This window comes from Panulirus ornatus, chromosome 1, assembly GCF_036320965.1.
Source record: "Panulirus ornatus isolate Po-2019 chromosome 1, ASM3632096v1, whole genome shotgun sequence".
In the NCBI taxonomy this organism is placed as follows: Eukaryota; Metazoa; Arthropoda; class Malacostraca; order Decapoda; family Palinuridae; genus Panulirus; species Panulirus ornatus.
In genome coordinates this window covers 94,720,335-94,737,746 of record NC_092224.1, presented here as the reverse complement: position 1 = coordinate 94,737,746, position 17,412 = coordinate 94,720,335, and the positions used below count along the sequence as shown (strand labels likewise).

At 39.1% G+C, this 17,412-nt stretch overlaps 1 protein-coding gene across 3 annotated transcripts in view; it reads right to left on the bottom strand.

Moving 5' to 3' along the window:
- LOC139751184 (uncharacterized) overlaps window positions 1–15,099 on the bottom strand; it is an 86,174-nt gene extending 71,075 nt beyond the window's left edge. For 2 of the 3 annotated variants that reach the window (XM_071666333.1, XM_071666353.1), the window contains exons 1-2: window positions 14,826–15,099; window positions 3,788–3,924 (exon numbers count right to left, since the gene is read on the bottom strand). In XM_071666333.1, the coding sequence (XP_071522434.1) occupies window positions 3,788–3,924; window positions 14,826–14,933 (245 nt within the window). In that variant the 5' untranslated portion in view covers window positions 14,934–15,099. The remainder of the gene's footprint in view (window positions 1–3,787; window positions 3,925–14,825) is intronic. The other variant, XM_071666343.1, reaches the window with a different exon arrangement.
- Between the last annotated feature and the right edge of the window lie 2,313 nt (window positions 15,100–17,412).

Genomic DNA, 17,412 nt, shown 5'->3' with positions numbered 1-17,412 from the left:
GTTGTCGCTTTGAGCTACAAACTGAATTTTTCCAATGGGTGCCCTGGCTGATATGAAACCATATCCCAGTTTCAAAATGATGATGTAAGATTGATGCATTTCAATGCTTTTTCCCATGGTAGGCTCAGGGGACCTATCTTGATAAAACCTGTTTCTCGAAGATAATTCTGGATTCCTAACCCATGACTATTATTTTCTTCTTCTGAATCTGAAATTATAAGGAAATCAGTCAAATCTTAGAGTCAGGGAAGCTAACTCAGCCTTGAAAAAACCCTGTGGAACTATTACAAAACAAAGGGGACTGCACTGAACTGCCACTCTGGTTTCTTGTCTTGAAAGCCAAAAACACTCTGGTCATTCTGGGATGAATGGGAATGTACCAGCAGGCATCCTTCAAATCCAGACTAATTGTCCTACTGTTTATCCTAAAGGATTGATGGATGGCATGTAAGGTAGTCACCTTGAAACAGTTTCATCTGATGCAAATATTCAGAAAGGACACATCTGCTCAACACTTCTGCCCCCTCTCCATGACTGGAGAGGGTGTGTGGACAAAAACCAGTCCTCTCGAAGGTTTTATCATATCCATGATTAACATATCCAGCATATGAGTCAAATCTTTTGAAAAGGCAGCTGGGTGATCCATCTCCTACCCAGTTCCCTTTACAACATCAGAAACTCCCAACTGTTGAACTTTCAAAATACTTACAAGTTCACAAGCTGGCCTCCAACTCTCAAAGAATTAGCATGGCTGATGCCTACCACTTTACTGGCATGGTGGCAGAATCCTCATGGAATGAGGGCTCTGACATGAGTTCAAATAAATATTTTGTCTTTTTATTGAAAGTGAGGTGATAATGCAATTTGTAGGAGATAAGGGGGCTTGGGAAGTGTGTCAGGTGTTTGCTTATGATACATCACTGGCGGCAGATTTAAATGAGAAGCTGCAAAAGTTGGTGACCGAGTTTCGATGAGTGTGTGAAAGGAGGAAGTTGAGGGTAATTATGAATAAATGCAAGGTTATCAGATTTGGAAGGGTTGAGGGTCAGGTTAACTGGAGGTGTGAGTTTGAATGGGGAAAACTGGAGGAAGTGAAATGTTTTGGATACCTGGAAGTGGACATGGCAGTGATGGAACCATGAAAGTGGAAGTCAGTCATAGGGTAAGCAATAAGGCAAAAGTTCTGGGCACAATGAAGAATGCGTGGAAAGAGAGGTTATCGTCTGGGAGGGCAAAAATGGGGATATTTGAAGGTACAGTAGTACCATGGGTTAAATATGAAGATGTGTGAAGGGCATTGGAAGAGCTGGAAATGAAATGTTTGAAGATAAAATGTGGTGTGAAGTGTTTTGATCAAGTAAGTAATATAAGGTTAAGAGAGAGGTGTGGTAATAAAAAGAGTGTGGCTGCGAGAGCTGAAGAATGTTTGTTCCTGGCATAACCTAGCCAACATGGGAAATGATGACCAAGTATGAAAAAAAATCAATCTGATTGTTATGTATCTGTCTTCTTACTCTATCACATAATTTAGCTTTAGAAAGGTAGTGTTAGGAACACAAGAAACGGCCCCAATTGCTCATCTCTCCAGCTGTCAACTATAATGCCCTGAAACGAGAACTCCCTACCCAAATTCAAGCCTTACAGGCCTTTCACTGGTTTCTTCTGACCACTTCATATACCCTGGTTCAGCCCAGTGACATTGTCAACCCCTGAAATCCACAATGTTTCAATTCTCTCTATCCTTTGCATGCCTTAAACATTTCTGTATCTCCAAAGCATCTTCCCCTTCATCCTCCCATCTCACCTTTGGTTTACCCTTTTTCTGATGTATATCCACTTTAGCTCTTTCATCCATACTCCTCACTACCACACTTCTCTCTTATCATGTCAATATATCAAATGATCATAATTTGTATAAAACATTATAATAATAATTTTTCTATTGTAGCTAGAATGGTATCTGCAAAAATCATATCCATCTTGAAAGAAAGGGGAAACCCAAATTATGTAGTTATTTGGGTTAGTTAAATTTCAGCTAAGAACGTGGACCTAAAAGTCTCTTGGCAAGACATGGGTCTGCTCTGCACAACTAACCAAACAAATGTATGCTGTTCCCTTCCCTTGTCTCTTGGCAAAACATGGCTCTGCTTTGCACAACTAACCAAACAAATGTACGCTGTTCCCTTCCCTTGGTATTCACTCCACTTTGTTCTTTACTGTGAATCACTGCAAAGCTGTTCTTCACAAAGTCAAGCATACCTTCATAAAAAGAAAGTGTGCTAATCTGACTATTTCTTCCACTGATAAATCTTTCTGGTCCTTAACCAAAAGTATCTCTAACAAGTTTTGTTATTCAACCTTTCCTCCTCTCTTTCAACAAGATCAATCTAAACTAGGTCTCCAACTGATAAAGCCACTCTTTTTGGTATCTTCTTTTCCACTAATCCAACTTTGGATGATTCTGCTTCTAATCCTACATCTACCTCCATCTCTCCCTATTGAACCTATGCTATCTCCAATATTCTCCTTGCATAGAGTCTTCCAAGTAATCTCCCAGTTCCAGGTGGTAAAAGCACATGGCCCGGATGGTATAACTCCTTGAGGACTAAAGGAATGTGACTCTGATCTAGCTCTTATCCTTGCTCACCTGCTTTGCCTTTGTCTAAAAACCCAGACTTTTCTTTCCTCTTGGAAATATGCCTCGATGCAACCTATCCTTATGAAAAGAGACCAGCCTAACCCCTCTAAGTACGGCCCAAACACTCTCACTTCTTCTCTCTCCAAAGTCTCTGTAACTCCTTAACTCACTTTTTTATGCACTTCCAATCCAATTCCTCTCTTTCTGATCAGCAGTACAGATTTTGCTAAGTTCATTGATGATCTCTGTTTAATCCTCCACTTTAATCCTCAACTCTCAGGCATTTTAGCAAAACTTTTGTTGAAGCCCTACACATTTCGAAAATAGGGTGTGGCATAAGTCTGCTTTTTGAAATCCCTTCCATTGGTCTTTCTGCTTCTCTCTGTTCCCTCATGTACTGTCTTCTCTCTGGAACTCCTAGATGCTTTGGGTGTTGTATACATATTGTGATGATCTTCATGAACAGGTATTTCATATCTATAGGGTTTTATATGCCTTTGTATGAAGTACAGCTCAAACAAACATCTGGGGTGGCTCTTCCTTTACCTTTATATTAACTAAAGCGGAATCAAAAGCCTTCCAACTCATTAATTCTCCAGGCATCATCTCTCTTCACCCATCTCTTTCTGTATGCCATGATGCTGTTCTTTCTCTTTTCTGCTGGTATCATTTTTGGCCTCTTTTCTCAAAAGCTGTCTGCATGTGTCTGTCCCCAAGGTTTGGATGCAAGACATAAAGTTGGCTGTTGCTTCCCCTAGTTTGTGTGGAGACTGGCCACCCAGTAACTAAGTGTTATGATACCTCCCTCTTCCCTCAAAGAGGTAGGCTTTGGAATCCTCTCCCTCTTTTCATCTCTCCTTCTTCAAATAACTTTTCTAGCTATATGGGCCAGGTCTACAAAAACCTGTGGAACCCTGTTTAATTTCTACTATCTTTTCCTCTCATTTTACATCTTTCACCTAAGATGGCCTTTGACTAATGCATGTTTTGCCTACACCAAGTTGGTCATGAATAAAGAAATGTAATAACCTGTACAGTGGTGTATGTGTTCCACATAAGGTGCTGTGAACACTATTCTCTACTGTACAGTACCTACAGTACTGACTGTGAATAGTGGAAAGACAGAAAAAAATGTTCAGAATCACTTACCTTTTCCTTGATACTCTGGACCATGGTCGCCGATTGGACTCATTGGCAGGTGCAGAGACGAAGGAGATGACAGAAAGGCCACTTAAAACGGAAAAACGATGGGTCAAGTTTGTAGCGATGTCCACCAGGCTAAACTGCTGAAACAATGATATTTTTTACATAGTAGTTGAGAAAGGATTACAGGAGTGTACAGAGATCATATTACTGTGCATCTGTTATAAAATGATACAACATAACTGACTTAGCATACCTGGGGGTATGCAGCACTGTTCAAAGGGGTATGTGAGAGAATAATGAAAAGTCTTTTAAAGTGTCTCACATATATGTCATATGGCATCTTGAATCAGTTACTTTACTGAGCACATGTATGTGTGCATGGGTGATTGTTTTTAAGAATATAGAGTAATCAAATAACCACAACACTTATGCAGTTTCCAACTTAAGTGAATGACAAGAGAACAGAGAAAGAATCAAAATGAATGAGAAAGAAATTGAGGGGAGATTGAAGTATGGGGAAGGGAGAGGAAATGGGGCAGGACTCATTCAGGAACAGCGCTGAACTCCTCGCCTGAGTCACTCTTGCTCAGTTTTGTTTTGGGAGTGAGAGTGTGAACATCTCATTTTCAAATTCACATGTAAGCTTACTGACACAGTTATTACTTTAACAGCAAGAATTATGGATAGATAGTTAAAACATAATTACTGTAGCAGAGGCAGCAGCAATGCAAGTAAAGGAAATCAAGCAGCTGTGAAGATAAAGAAAACAGGCCTGTCTAAACATCGGCAATACAAGGAAGATTATTTGCTTTTTGGATTTACTTATATGAATTTTGATCCTCTGGAGACTTTGTGCTTCTCTTGTGTGGGGAGGATGGCCAACAGAAGTATGAAACCAGCTCACCTCCAATGTCACCTTAACATAAAACATCAGTGGCATGCTGGCAAGCAGGTGGAGTTTTTTGAAAGAAAACTTTCTGATTTCAAGTGTTCCCACACAACAACATCAAGCAAAGCTCTAGAAGCATCTTTAGCTGTATCTTTATGAGTTGCTAAAGCTAAAAAGCCATTCAATAAAGAACTGATATTACCAGCTGCAGTTGTGATAGTTGAAAATATGCTAAATAAAAAGGCTGTTCCTTTGTCACATCAAATATAATGAGTACAGATATTATTGATCAAGTTGTGAATAAGCTGAAAACAAGCCAGTCTTTTTCACTTCAACTTGATGATTCAAGTGACGTCAGTGGACAGGCTCAACTTGTCTCATTTCAGATAAATTGATGGAGATGATATGAATGAACATGTACTCTCTTGCAAAAAATCAGAACGCAACTGAGGAAGCCGGTTCCAAAATCATTAATCAGTTCTTATCTGAACAAGGGCTTAGTTGGAAATCTTACAGCATATGTACAGATGCTGCTGCATCCAAGACTAGGAAAGTGAAGAAATCATTGCATGGATTAAAAGGGAAAATCCAGATGTGGAGTGGACTCACTGCATCATTCACAGAGAACCATCAGCATCCAGAAAAATGAGTTCAGAATTGTATGGGATATTGCATGATGGTATCAAAGTAATCAACTCTATAAAGACAAGGCCAATTCATACTTGCCTGTTTCACAAACTGTTTGAAAGCATAGGGTCTGAGCACACAGAGGTGCACGGGCTGTCGACAGGAAGGGTATTCACCTGGTTGTTTGAGTTGCACGATGATGTAGACTCCTTTTTATCAGAACATGGATCTTCTTTTGACACATTTTTTGAAAACACTATTTGGCTTCCCTAAGTGTCATATCTTGCAGACATATTTAGCAAAATGAATGAGTTAAATTTGGCTCTGCAGGGCAATGATACAAACATTCTCAACTTATATGATTAAGTTGGTGGTTTTCAAAACGAAATAAACTTGTGGAAGGAGATATGCTCAGGGGGAAATTTTACATGTATTCCTTTGTCAAATTTTATTTTTCCAGTAACAATGATGAGAGAGAGACTGTGAAACCAATTATTGTGGAATATTTTACCAACCTTATCTGTGTTTTTAAATCTTACTTTCCTGACATATATGAGAGATCTGTACAGCTTGAATTGGTTAGAAATCCATTCCTCCTATATGAAAATAATATGAAGCTTCCTATTTGCCTTCAGGAAGCACTGTTAGAACCGTGTTCAGACCATGGCCTCAAACTGATATTTGAAAGCTTAACTCTCCCACGATTTTGGAGCTGTGTAAAGAAGGAGCACCCTACCCAAGGAAAGAAGGCTTTGGAAAACCCTCTGCCCTTTGGGTTTACCTACCTTTGTAAAACATCTTTCTCTGCAATGAACATTATCAAGTCAAACAGAGAAACAATCTAAATGCAAACTTGGAACAAAGCCTGTTCCCTGCAATAGCCTCTCTACCACCTAGAATGGCAAAAATGATCATTGAACATCAACCTCACATTTCACACTGAGCTGTAAATAATTTTCAAGCATTTTCATGTTATTTTGTTAGTCTTTTCCTTTTGTATACTGAATAAAATTCAATGTCCAGCACTCAAATTATGTGAACTTTTAATATAATTTACAATGTCCTTCCAAATATTAAGTTTAATCAGTTATGGAGTTACTTCATGGTAGAAGAAGGTAACAAGGGGTACAACAGGCAAAAAAGTTTGGACAACACTGCTTTATATGATCATCCAGCAGTAGTTACCAAGAAAGATTTTCTGTCAAGAGGATCAATTTCTTCTAAAAGATTTCCTCCTCTTCTCAACAGTAATGTTCATTTCACCCTATACTTACCATAATCCAAAGTGATGCTCTGTTAGTTTCAAACTTAGCACAGGTCACCACTGCTTCCCTAAATGCCTCCCATTCCTCACTCATGCTTCCAATCCTCCCCATCTGCCCCTTCATCATTCCCATTTGTTTTCTCATTTTTCTCACACAATCAACCTCTTTCCGAAACATTTTCTTATTCCACCTGAAGTTTGTTGATACTCATCCAAACACTCATTTGCACTCTTTTTCAGCTCCTGCACCTTCCTCTTGACCTCCTACCACTTTCTATTTTGTAGCCCCCTCTCTATAAACCAGGTATTCCCAATCACCACACATTTTTTGACACTCAGTTCCACAAGCTATTCACCATTGTTGTTCATATCAATGATGAATGTATTTCCAAAAAATTTCAGTTCCACCTATTGCACTCGATCCATACAGTCCATTAATATACAGTGTGTTCATGGCACATGATGGTTAAGTCATGCAGTTTCATGAAACAGAGGTTATGTAATATTTGTAGTGATGCACTTGTCACTAACTTTGTTTAGAACATTAAACAGCTAAGCATGAATATAAGAGAAATATCACATACAAGAAATGTATGGCACCTGAAAAGGGGAAGTCAGTTTGCTTGGAAACATTTACTTAGTAGGCAGTACAAGGACCTATCGATTTACATAATAGTTACACTCCTGAGTACATTTATGTAAATCAAATAATGTAAGTAATGGAAATTAGGGGGTTAAATCAATAATAATTGAACAGTACTTAATATCATACCAGGAAATATAAAATAAAATAATATATACACTGTACAATGAATTCTATCAATTTTTTTTTTTTTTTTTTGCTTTGTCGCTGTCTCCCGCGTTTGCGAGGTAGCGCAAGGAAACAGACGAAAGAAATGGCCCAACCCACCCCCATACACATGTATATACATACGTCCACACACGCAAATATACATACCTACACAGCTTTCCATGGTTTACCCCAGACGCTTCACATGCCCTGATTCAATCCACTGACAGCACGTCAACCCCGGTATACCACATCGCTCCAATTCACTCTATTCCTTGCCCTCCTTTCACCCTCCTGCATGTTCAGGCCCCGATCACACAAAATCTTTTTCACTCCATCTTTCCACCTCCAATTTGGTCTCCCTCTTCTCCTCGTTCCCTCCACCTCCGACACATATATCCTCTTGGTCAATCTTTCCTCACTCATTCTCTCCATGTGCCCAAACCATTTCAAAACACCCTCTTCTGCTCTCTCAACCACGCTCTTTTTATTTCCACACATCTCTCTTACCCTTACGTTACTTACTCGATCAAACCACCTCACACCACACATTGTCCTCAAACATCTCATTTCCAGCACATCCATCCTCCTGCGCACAACTCTATCCATAGCCCACGCCTCGCAACCATACAACATTGTTGGAACCACTATTCCTTCAAACATACCCATTTTTGCTTTCCGAGATAATGTTCTCGACTTCCATACATTCTTCAAGGCTCCCAGGATTTTCGCCCCCTCCTCCACCCTATGATTCACTTCCGCTTCCATGGTTCCATCCGCTGCCAGATCCACTCCCAGATATCTAAAACACTTTACTTCCTCCAGTTTTTCTACAGTCAAACTCACCTCCCAATTGACTTGACTCTCAACCCTACTGTACCTAATAACCTTGCTCTTATTCACATTTACTCTTAACTTTCTTCTTTCACACACTTTACCAAACTCAGTCACCAGCTTCTGCAGTTTCTCACATGAATCAGCCACCAGCGCTGCATCATCAGCGAACAACAACTGACTCACTTCCCAAGCTCTCTCATCCCCAACAGCCTTCATACTTGCCCCTCTTTCCAAAACTCTTGCATTCACCTCCCTAACAACCCCATCCATAAACAAATTAAACAACCATGGAGACATCACACACCCCTGCCGCAAACCTACATTCACTGAGAACCAATCACTTTCCTCTCTTCCTACACGTACACATGCCTTACATCCTCGATGAAAAGTTTTCACTGCTTCTAACAACTTGCCTCCCACACCATATATTCTTAATACCTTCCACAGAGCATCTCTATCAACTCTATCATATGCCTTCTCCAGATCCATAAATGCTACATACAAATCCATTTGCTTTTCTAAGTATTTCTCACATACATTCTTCAAAGCAAACACCTGATCCACACATCCTCTACCACTTCTGAAACCACACTGCTCTTCCCCAATCTGATGCTCTGTACATGCCTTCACCCTCTCAATCAATACCCTCCCATATAATTTACCAGGAATACTCAACAAACCTATACCTCTGTAATTTGAGCACTCACTCTTATCCCCTTTGCCTTTGTACAATGGCACTATGCACGCATTCCGCCAATCCTCAGGCACCACACCGTGAGTCATACATACATTAAATAACCTTACCAACCAGTCAACAATACAGTCACCCCCTTTTTTAATAAATTCCACTGCAATACCATCCAAACCTGCTGCCTTGCCGGCTTTCATCTTCCGCAAAGCTTTTACTACCTCTTCTCTGTTTACCAAATCATTTTCCCCAACCCTCTCACTTTGCACACCACCTCGACCAAAACACCTCACATCTGCCACTCCATCACCAAACACATTCAGCAAACCTTCAAAATACTCACTCCATCTCCGTCTCACATCACCACTACTTGTTATCACCTCCCCATTTGCGCCCTTCACTGAAGTTCCCATTTGCTCCCTTGTCTTACGCACTTTATTTACCTCCTTCCAGAACATCTTTTTATTCTCCCTAAAATTTACTGATACTCTCTCACCCCAACTCTCATTTGCCCTTTTTTTCACCTCTTGCACCTTTCTCTTGACCTCCTGTCTCTTTCTTTTATACATCTCCCACTCAATTGCATTTTTTCCCCTGCAAAAATCGTCCAAATGCCTCTCTCTTCTCTTTCACTAATACTCTTACTTCTTCATCCCACCACTCACTACCCTTTCTAATCAACCCATCTCCCACTCTTCTCATGCCACAAGCATCTTTTGCGCAATCCATCACTGATTCCCTAAATACATCCCATTCCTCCCCCACTCCCCTTACTTCCATTGTTCTCACCTTTTTCCATTCTGTACTCAGTCTCTCCTGGTACTTCTATCAATAAAAACAGAAAATAAACTTTCTTCCAACACCTACATTTACTGCTGTTCCTGAGTGGCTAGCAGGTGCTACTGGAAAGGAAGGAGATGAGTGAAGGAGTTACTGGGGAATGGAATCATCTCAGTAAAACAATGCAGTTGTAGAAGGTGGTAGTAATAGTTATGAGTGTTCTGCTATTAACACCACTAGATACTGAGGGATGGTCCTCCTTACAAGTGTCCTTTATTGCAACTTATGTCAGCTAAGATATTTGAACTGTTTTGTGTTTGAGTCATCACTGTTAAACAGAGCAAGAGCAAGATCAATGAGTTGAAATGCTTCAGCTAACCTGTTGCTTGTGAGAGAATGCACTTGCCTGACCTCCCCTTCTTCTACTACACTCCTCCTGTGTTCCTTCTCTAACTGAAAAAGATCATTCGAGAGCTCTTCCTAATGCAATTCTAGAAACTCCTCCAGATCACTCTCATCAACCTCATCAAAGCCAACTTTTTTGTCACTTCCACAAAGTGAGCATGCATTCTTGATACATTTGTGTTGACATCAAAACCCTAGAATCCATGAACAAACAGAGGGCAAAGCTTCCGCCACAATCCATTTATACAAACACTACTGATTTCCTTCCAGACCTCATCGATGATCATGATGGCATCCCTGATGGTGAAGGACTTCCAGAATTCTTTCAAAGTCACCTGGTCATTCTATGTAGCTTTCATGAGTTATACAAACATTCTCCATATACATTATGCCTAAAAAGTAGATATCACCACCTGGTCCACTGGCTGGATTAGAGATGTAGTGCTGGGTAGAAGAAAGACTACTATGATGTTCTCTCTAAGGTCCTGTATTGAAGGTGGATGATCAGGGGCATTATTGCTAAGAAGAATCTTAAAACTTATATTCTCCTTTAGTTCTACAAGGAACTTTGAAGCAAAATAATTACAGAAAACTTTGCCTGGTATCTATCCCTTCGGATTAAAAATAATAATAGATAGGTAAATATTGCTTCATGTATCCCTCAATAGCCCTATGATTTTCTGAATGGTATACCAATTACAGTTTAAGCTTGCAGTCAACTTCATTGTTGCCCCTCACAAGCAGTGTGAGGCAATCCATGGTAGCTCTGCATCCTGGTGTAGTCTTCTCTTCATGGGAAATATATGTTCTTGAAGGCATTGTCTTCCAAAATAATCCAGTCTCATTCACAATGAAAATCTGCCTAGGAGAATAACTGCCTTCCTTGATGATGGTGTTGAAGATTCCTAGGAAATTTTTTGCAGCAGCATCTGCATAAGTAGCCTCACCAGCCATCTTAATGTTGAGGTAATTGGCATTTCCAATGCAAACCAACCAGAACTTGCTTGAAATGTCTTTGCTGCTCTTTCTTCTGTTGCTAGATCATCATATATACTCTAGGCCTTTACTTGTAACACAAGCATGCTAAGCATGCTGACAGGAACATTTTCATGGTTTGGTGTTCGATCCATGAGCTTAATATTCCTCCCATTCTCTCCATATTTGAATTTCAGGAATGCAAGGTCTTAGATGCACTGATTAATGTTCCACTCTTAGCACTTTCCTTGACTTTCTATGCACTGGGAATTTCCATGATCCTCAATGCACTATCATGAATAGTCCATACTGTGATCCTCTATGCACTAATGTGAACAGTTGATATGGTAGATTCACTAAGTCAAGGGGCACACTTAATATCAGCTGTTCATTCACCTCTCATAACCTTAAAACAAATCCATTCTAACCTCATTGGTGATGGCCTTATGCTCCTTAACACCATTGGTATCAGGAGAATTGAAAAGACACTTTAGCGGCATGATGCAAGGGGCAAAACATGTGCAATATATAGTACACTGCAGCACAAAATATCATATCACTCCATGATTACAGACTACCGTTGCGAACTTCTCATGCTAAGGGATACGCCATACCACAGCTTTGTCAGCCCAATGATGAGTGTATTACTCCAAACTTAAGCCTGCATAAATTGTAGAAATGTGTAAACGGACCGTGTGTGATATTTCAAAAATGGCATAAATCAAATACACAAGAATCAAGAGGATCCTGTTTTTATCAAAATGAAAAGATAAGACTAAGTGTTGTTCTTTCTGGAACTGTTCTCATGAAACAGAATTCATACACTGCAATGGCATACACTATTAATAGTTACTGCATCTAAAGTATTGCTCTTATTTTTCAAGAGGGGTAGACAAAAAGAGACATATCATGTATTTGGACTGGCATACTAGGCACAGGCCCACATTATATGCGAAAGTCCTACACCCTCCCCCTAGACTGCACTGGCTCTTGCGCAACAAGTGATACATTTTCCAGACTAGAAATATAAACTTAATCTTGGATTCAAATGAGACAAATGTCTCATTCTAAATATTTGAATTACAGTCTTTAAATGATTCATCAATGGAAATATTTTCAAGAGTATCTTTGCAACTAAAACACAGAAACGTACTGCTCTAACTACAGAATAATCACTTCATTTCATACACAAGTATTACTGAGACACATATTCTTTCTGATCATTTGTGAATAGTCTTGGCTATCATCAACACTACCCTTATGAAGGCACAAACAGCCTTCTAGGTTAGGCCTGCCGGAGACCTGCAGTGCTACTTTAGATCAATTTTTGCTTCACTCTATTTTATGAAGGAAACCAATTGGAAATGTCGGAAAATCTGTCACTATGCATAAAAATATCAGAATTCTTGGCATCCCCCATTTTCTCTTTGCCAACTTTGCCAAAGGTCTCACTTGTCCCTTAAACATAAAAAGATCTAAAAAACTTTCATATAAACATGTTATATAAACATCTCAGCGTTTCAAGATTTTTAAAGACAATTGTCTACAAAACCTTCAATCAATATGAATGTATAATCCAGAAAACTGACAAAAAAAATTTATTCCACACACCATCATTGATTTGCATCCATCATCTTATAACATATCACATTATTACACTGATTATATTGCACGAAAATGCTTCTGAACAGTTCTAAATTCACTAGTGACCCAATCATTTTCGTTTATCAGGTTTAATGTACATAACACAGTTAACATACCACTTAACTTTTCCTTTTGCAGCTTTCAAGGAAAGCAGGTCACTCATTTGCTTTTTCAAGAATAAGATTAATACCTATGATAATAGTGGCCCTTGTAACATACCATTACCTAAATCAAGCAACAGAAAGCAGACCTATCAGTGCCATGATCAAGGCTCACTATGGGCCCAAAACTGTCACCAGATAAGGTGATGCCATTCTGTGCATCTTTGCAAAGTTATTGACACAGCTGCCAGAGCCTTATAAGTTTATAAAGTATTTTACTGACAACAGCTGCCGTGGAAAGGGGTATTAAGAATATGAAAAATAAGGGGAATTAAACCTAAAAAGTAGGACAATTTTAGAAATACAATGAACCTATGAAAACCTGGCCTAAATTCCCCTAGCAGCCACTGAATTTTCAATGGTACATGTGAAACAAAACAACAGTACTGTCTGCTACAAGGCAAAGAATGTTCACTAGTACTTGCTTGTATGTTGGGATGTGTGTATGCACAAAAGAACACACAAACCCCTAGAAACAAGATATACAGATGAGACCATAATAATCACAATTTTTTTTAGGAATGATATTGAAAATAAGGTCAATCTTATCACATCATAAATCTTACCAGTTATGCTAAAGAATTATCCACTCAGGTTACTTCTACTCCACTGCCAAAGCAAAAGCTATCAGAAGCAAGGGACATGGCAACTATGTAACCTTACAAGGTTAGATTACTGACAGGGCCTCTGTGGGGAGGACTATGAAGTTCAGGAAAAATTTTTGGGTCAATCAACTAAAAGCAGATGAAACATTTCTATAAATTGAGAGAATCTACAAAACAAGTTATCCTAACCTAATCTGCCCAAAAGAAACCAAGAGATCATCTAACTTTCCATAGCAATGAATATTTACCTGAATTTTCAAGGTTATGGTCAAAATATACCATCAATATTGTCATTTGCCACATGGTGAAGAATGTGCACTAAAGAACTTTCCTGCGCTGAAATGCAACTAAATACCCATGACTGCACACAGCCCACAAACCTCCTACCAACCGAGTGCAAACACCAGACCATAAAAATTCTATTTTTCAAATAATACTAAAAATAACATATATTCTTATCACTCATACTACATAAATTTCATTTTCTATACTACATCAAAAGCAAGAGACTTGATGGCCATGGCAAAGCCATTAGAGGCAAGAAATATGACAGTTGAGGTAACCTCCAACACAAATAAATGGAAATGGTAAATATGCACCAATATGTAAACAACAGCTGTATATATAGCCAATTTCACAAGATAAACTGATAAAAGAATCCGAATCAGATGGTATACCATGCCAAACATGATGTTACAGAGATTTCTTTTATCTTTTCATAACAACTGTTGAAGAAATTATATTCAACATCAAGTTAACCTCAAGTTGTTGGGATCTATACTAGCATGAATTTCTGTAGATTTAAACAGGTTAGCTATTTACGGTAAACTATCAAATTTCAACTTTATCAACAAAGAAAGCTTAAATCACACTCGGGTATTGTACAGTTATTTATGTATTTTTCTTATGCTCAATCCCTCATTTTCATTTATCTTTAAAACTTCACTCCTTTGTTGCCTTCTCAGTTTTGACGGGCTGTGCATGAGTGAAACGATAATTATGAAACCTTAAAGTTAAATATCCATACAGCAATTACATTTCCACTTTTCTAGTTTATTCCTATATCAAATATGGCCCTCTACAAACTTTAACCAAGATCATGACAACTGAATGTCCACAGATTACCAGCAAGGGTGGTGGTCAATTAAGTATATGTAAGGTTTACAAGACGTTACGAGAATACTATGTATGTGCTACCGACTAAAGAACAAGAAAACTCCATGAGTTTTCTATTCAGTGCCAATGCCCTGCCAATCATTAAAGTTTAAGATCATCCCGCAAAGGATATTCGTCTAATATACATCCTTCACATTTTCGTGCTCAAAAAGATCTCGCTAATAAAGTATAAATAACGCGCGAAAAGTAATCTATTATACCTCTGACAAGCTGTGTCGGTGGCGCAGCGAAAGTCCTCTACGGCCCCTGGGACCTGGCCCGCCGCCTCCACCACCTGCCCCCTGCCTCTTCGCCAGCGCTCCTCCCATCAGGACAGACGCCTCCTCCTTCCTTGGTCACCGTCACCACCTCCTCCACTCACACAAGTCATCCTCATGTCAGTGAAGCGAGTTTTGGCTTAATTTCATAAACGAAACCGCGGCCGAAAATTCTCCATCTTCGATTTGTGTTCGATTTGTTTACATCCTTCACAGAGACTACAGATCTAAAATCATATATATTGTTTCAACGTTGGGTATCATAAGTTGCTGGCGATGAAAGTTAACTACAATAATTACCATTTATTTTTTTCTCTTCATGGCTGAAATATGAAACAATGTTTTTCCGAAACAAATTTGTTTTAAGCTTTCTCAGTGAAAGTAGCTGGAGGAAACAAGTAACTAAGAAGAGCAAATTGTACACTTGACTTAGATCTATCCATTTGATTCAATCTTAAAAAAGATTCTAAATTACATTTAATTTTGAAAATCAATCTCTAAATTTTGATCATAAGTGTACTTATTTTTACACCATTAAATATATCATTAGTCACTGCATTTGCCTCCTGTACGCTCCACTTGTCAGTTATCTTACTTATAGAGATGTCTTTTCATTTGGTTTTGCTAATTTGACATTCTGAAGAAATTTTCAATATTCACACCAACGGAACCAAACATGATTATTTTGTCGCTTACTTGACCCCTAACATGTAACATGGGAACGGGTAAAGCTGCGGTAATCTCCATTAGAACTCTCTTAATATAGTATGACTTTAATCTGATTTTTTTTTCGAATTAATCAATTGATAAATTTATGCAGTGTAAAGACCGCTTTAAACAGCGCAACGACTGAATTCGCCATGAACGATATCAAACTATAAGTTTTTTATGGGAACAAGATAACACATCACACAAAAACCAAAATATCAAGAACTTCACAGAAACAACTGATAATACAATGAAAATCGAAACAAGAAATTTATAGGAATATCATGTCATGCAAATACTATCAGAACAGGAATTTCCAGGTACAATGCACTTACAAGAAAATATAAAATTAGTCAATAAATGAATTCAAAGGAACATAATAACAGAATATACGATTGCCCTCAAAACAGAAATGCCAAGGAACAATTGAAGCAAGAAATATGAACTGGAACAAGACATATACTTGGTGAAAACAAAAATAATAATAATAACTAATCTATACGCTCGACTATACGACCCTGAGGAGTAAAATCCTGTCCGGTATGTCTGTCACCTTCTTAAACTTGTTCACTCAGTCATCGCCCAACATTGGTATCACTGAAGAGTATTTCACAGCCTACAATCTTTCATTTCATTTTTGTTTTTCATGGTGTATTTGCCGGCGACTGAACGTTAACTGTTAACGCTTTCTTTACTGGGCTACCCTGACAGCGGCTAGTTTCGAACGGGTTTGTACTTTTTAAATGATGTTTTTTTTTAAACACCTTCTATGGCCAGGCAATGCAGAGGACGAAGAGACACAGGTCGATGGACCTCGCGTTGTGGCCCAGCTGGGGACAATAGCTGTTTACCTGGTTGTAGAAGCTAGGCTGCCAAGGAGAATAGACGGGGGAAAATCGGCAAAATTTTTGGGCGCGTGTCTCGAAGAAATATGTAGGGGTAAGCTTTTCTGTACATTATCATCTCAATAGAAAACCATTTGTATCCGAACAATTCCAGGAAAACTAGGCTTAACCAAGATGTATGGAATCAGAGCAGGTAGGTAACTAAACTGTTGTGAAAGGCGCTGCTTGCAGTTGGGAAGAGAGAAATTTACACAAGTGAAACTAGAATTATATGAGAATATAACAAAGATGATACTTCTGGATTACGCTTTGGCCCATGCCGTCAGGGTATTATGGACACTGTCTAATAATTATGCGGCCAGCGAACAGAATAGCGACTAAGGACAATGTTCCTCACAAGTCGATTCAGCACTGGGCAAGGAAGGTGGCAGGGCGGGAGAAGGTAAGTGTACGTTCTAGAACATATAAGGTGTTACAGGTGTTACGGGGTATGGCCATGTGAGGGTCAGATGTTTATTCAAGGAGAGGTGTCGAGTTTGCTCTTATCAAAACCCAACGAAACATCGTCGTGTTTTTGTGGCTAATGGACAGGCGATGGATGCAGGCTCAAGTGCTCCAACAGCTCATAGGAATCGCGCGTCACGATTCCACGTTTTCCGTGGTTATTGACAAGAGAAAATGATTTGAAAGAATAAGACCTTGCTCTTTTTTTTTTTCTGCGGTGATAGTTTCTGTTAATCAAGCATAACTGCCAGGTTTGGTGAACATTCATCCAATAGCCGTGGAAGCGTTCAAGCTCCCGGGTACAGTAAGCTGGTGACATGGCGAAAATGACACCAGCCAGCTTCAGAGGTTTGACGGGGTGTCATCGTTTATTGTTATAAGCAGGACAACAACGTCTTACGTGGCTCAGACCGAAATCGGCTTGGGAAACACATAATGCAATCTTATCAACTCAGAACAGACCTCTCACAAGA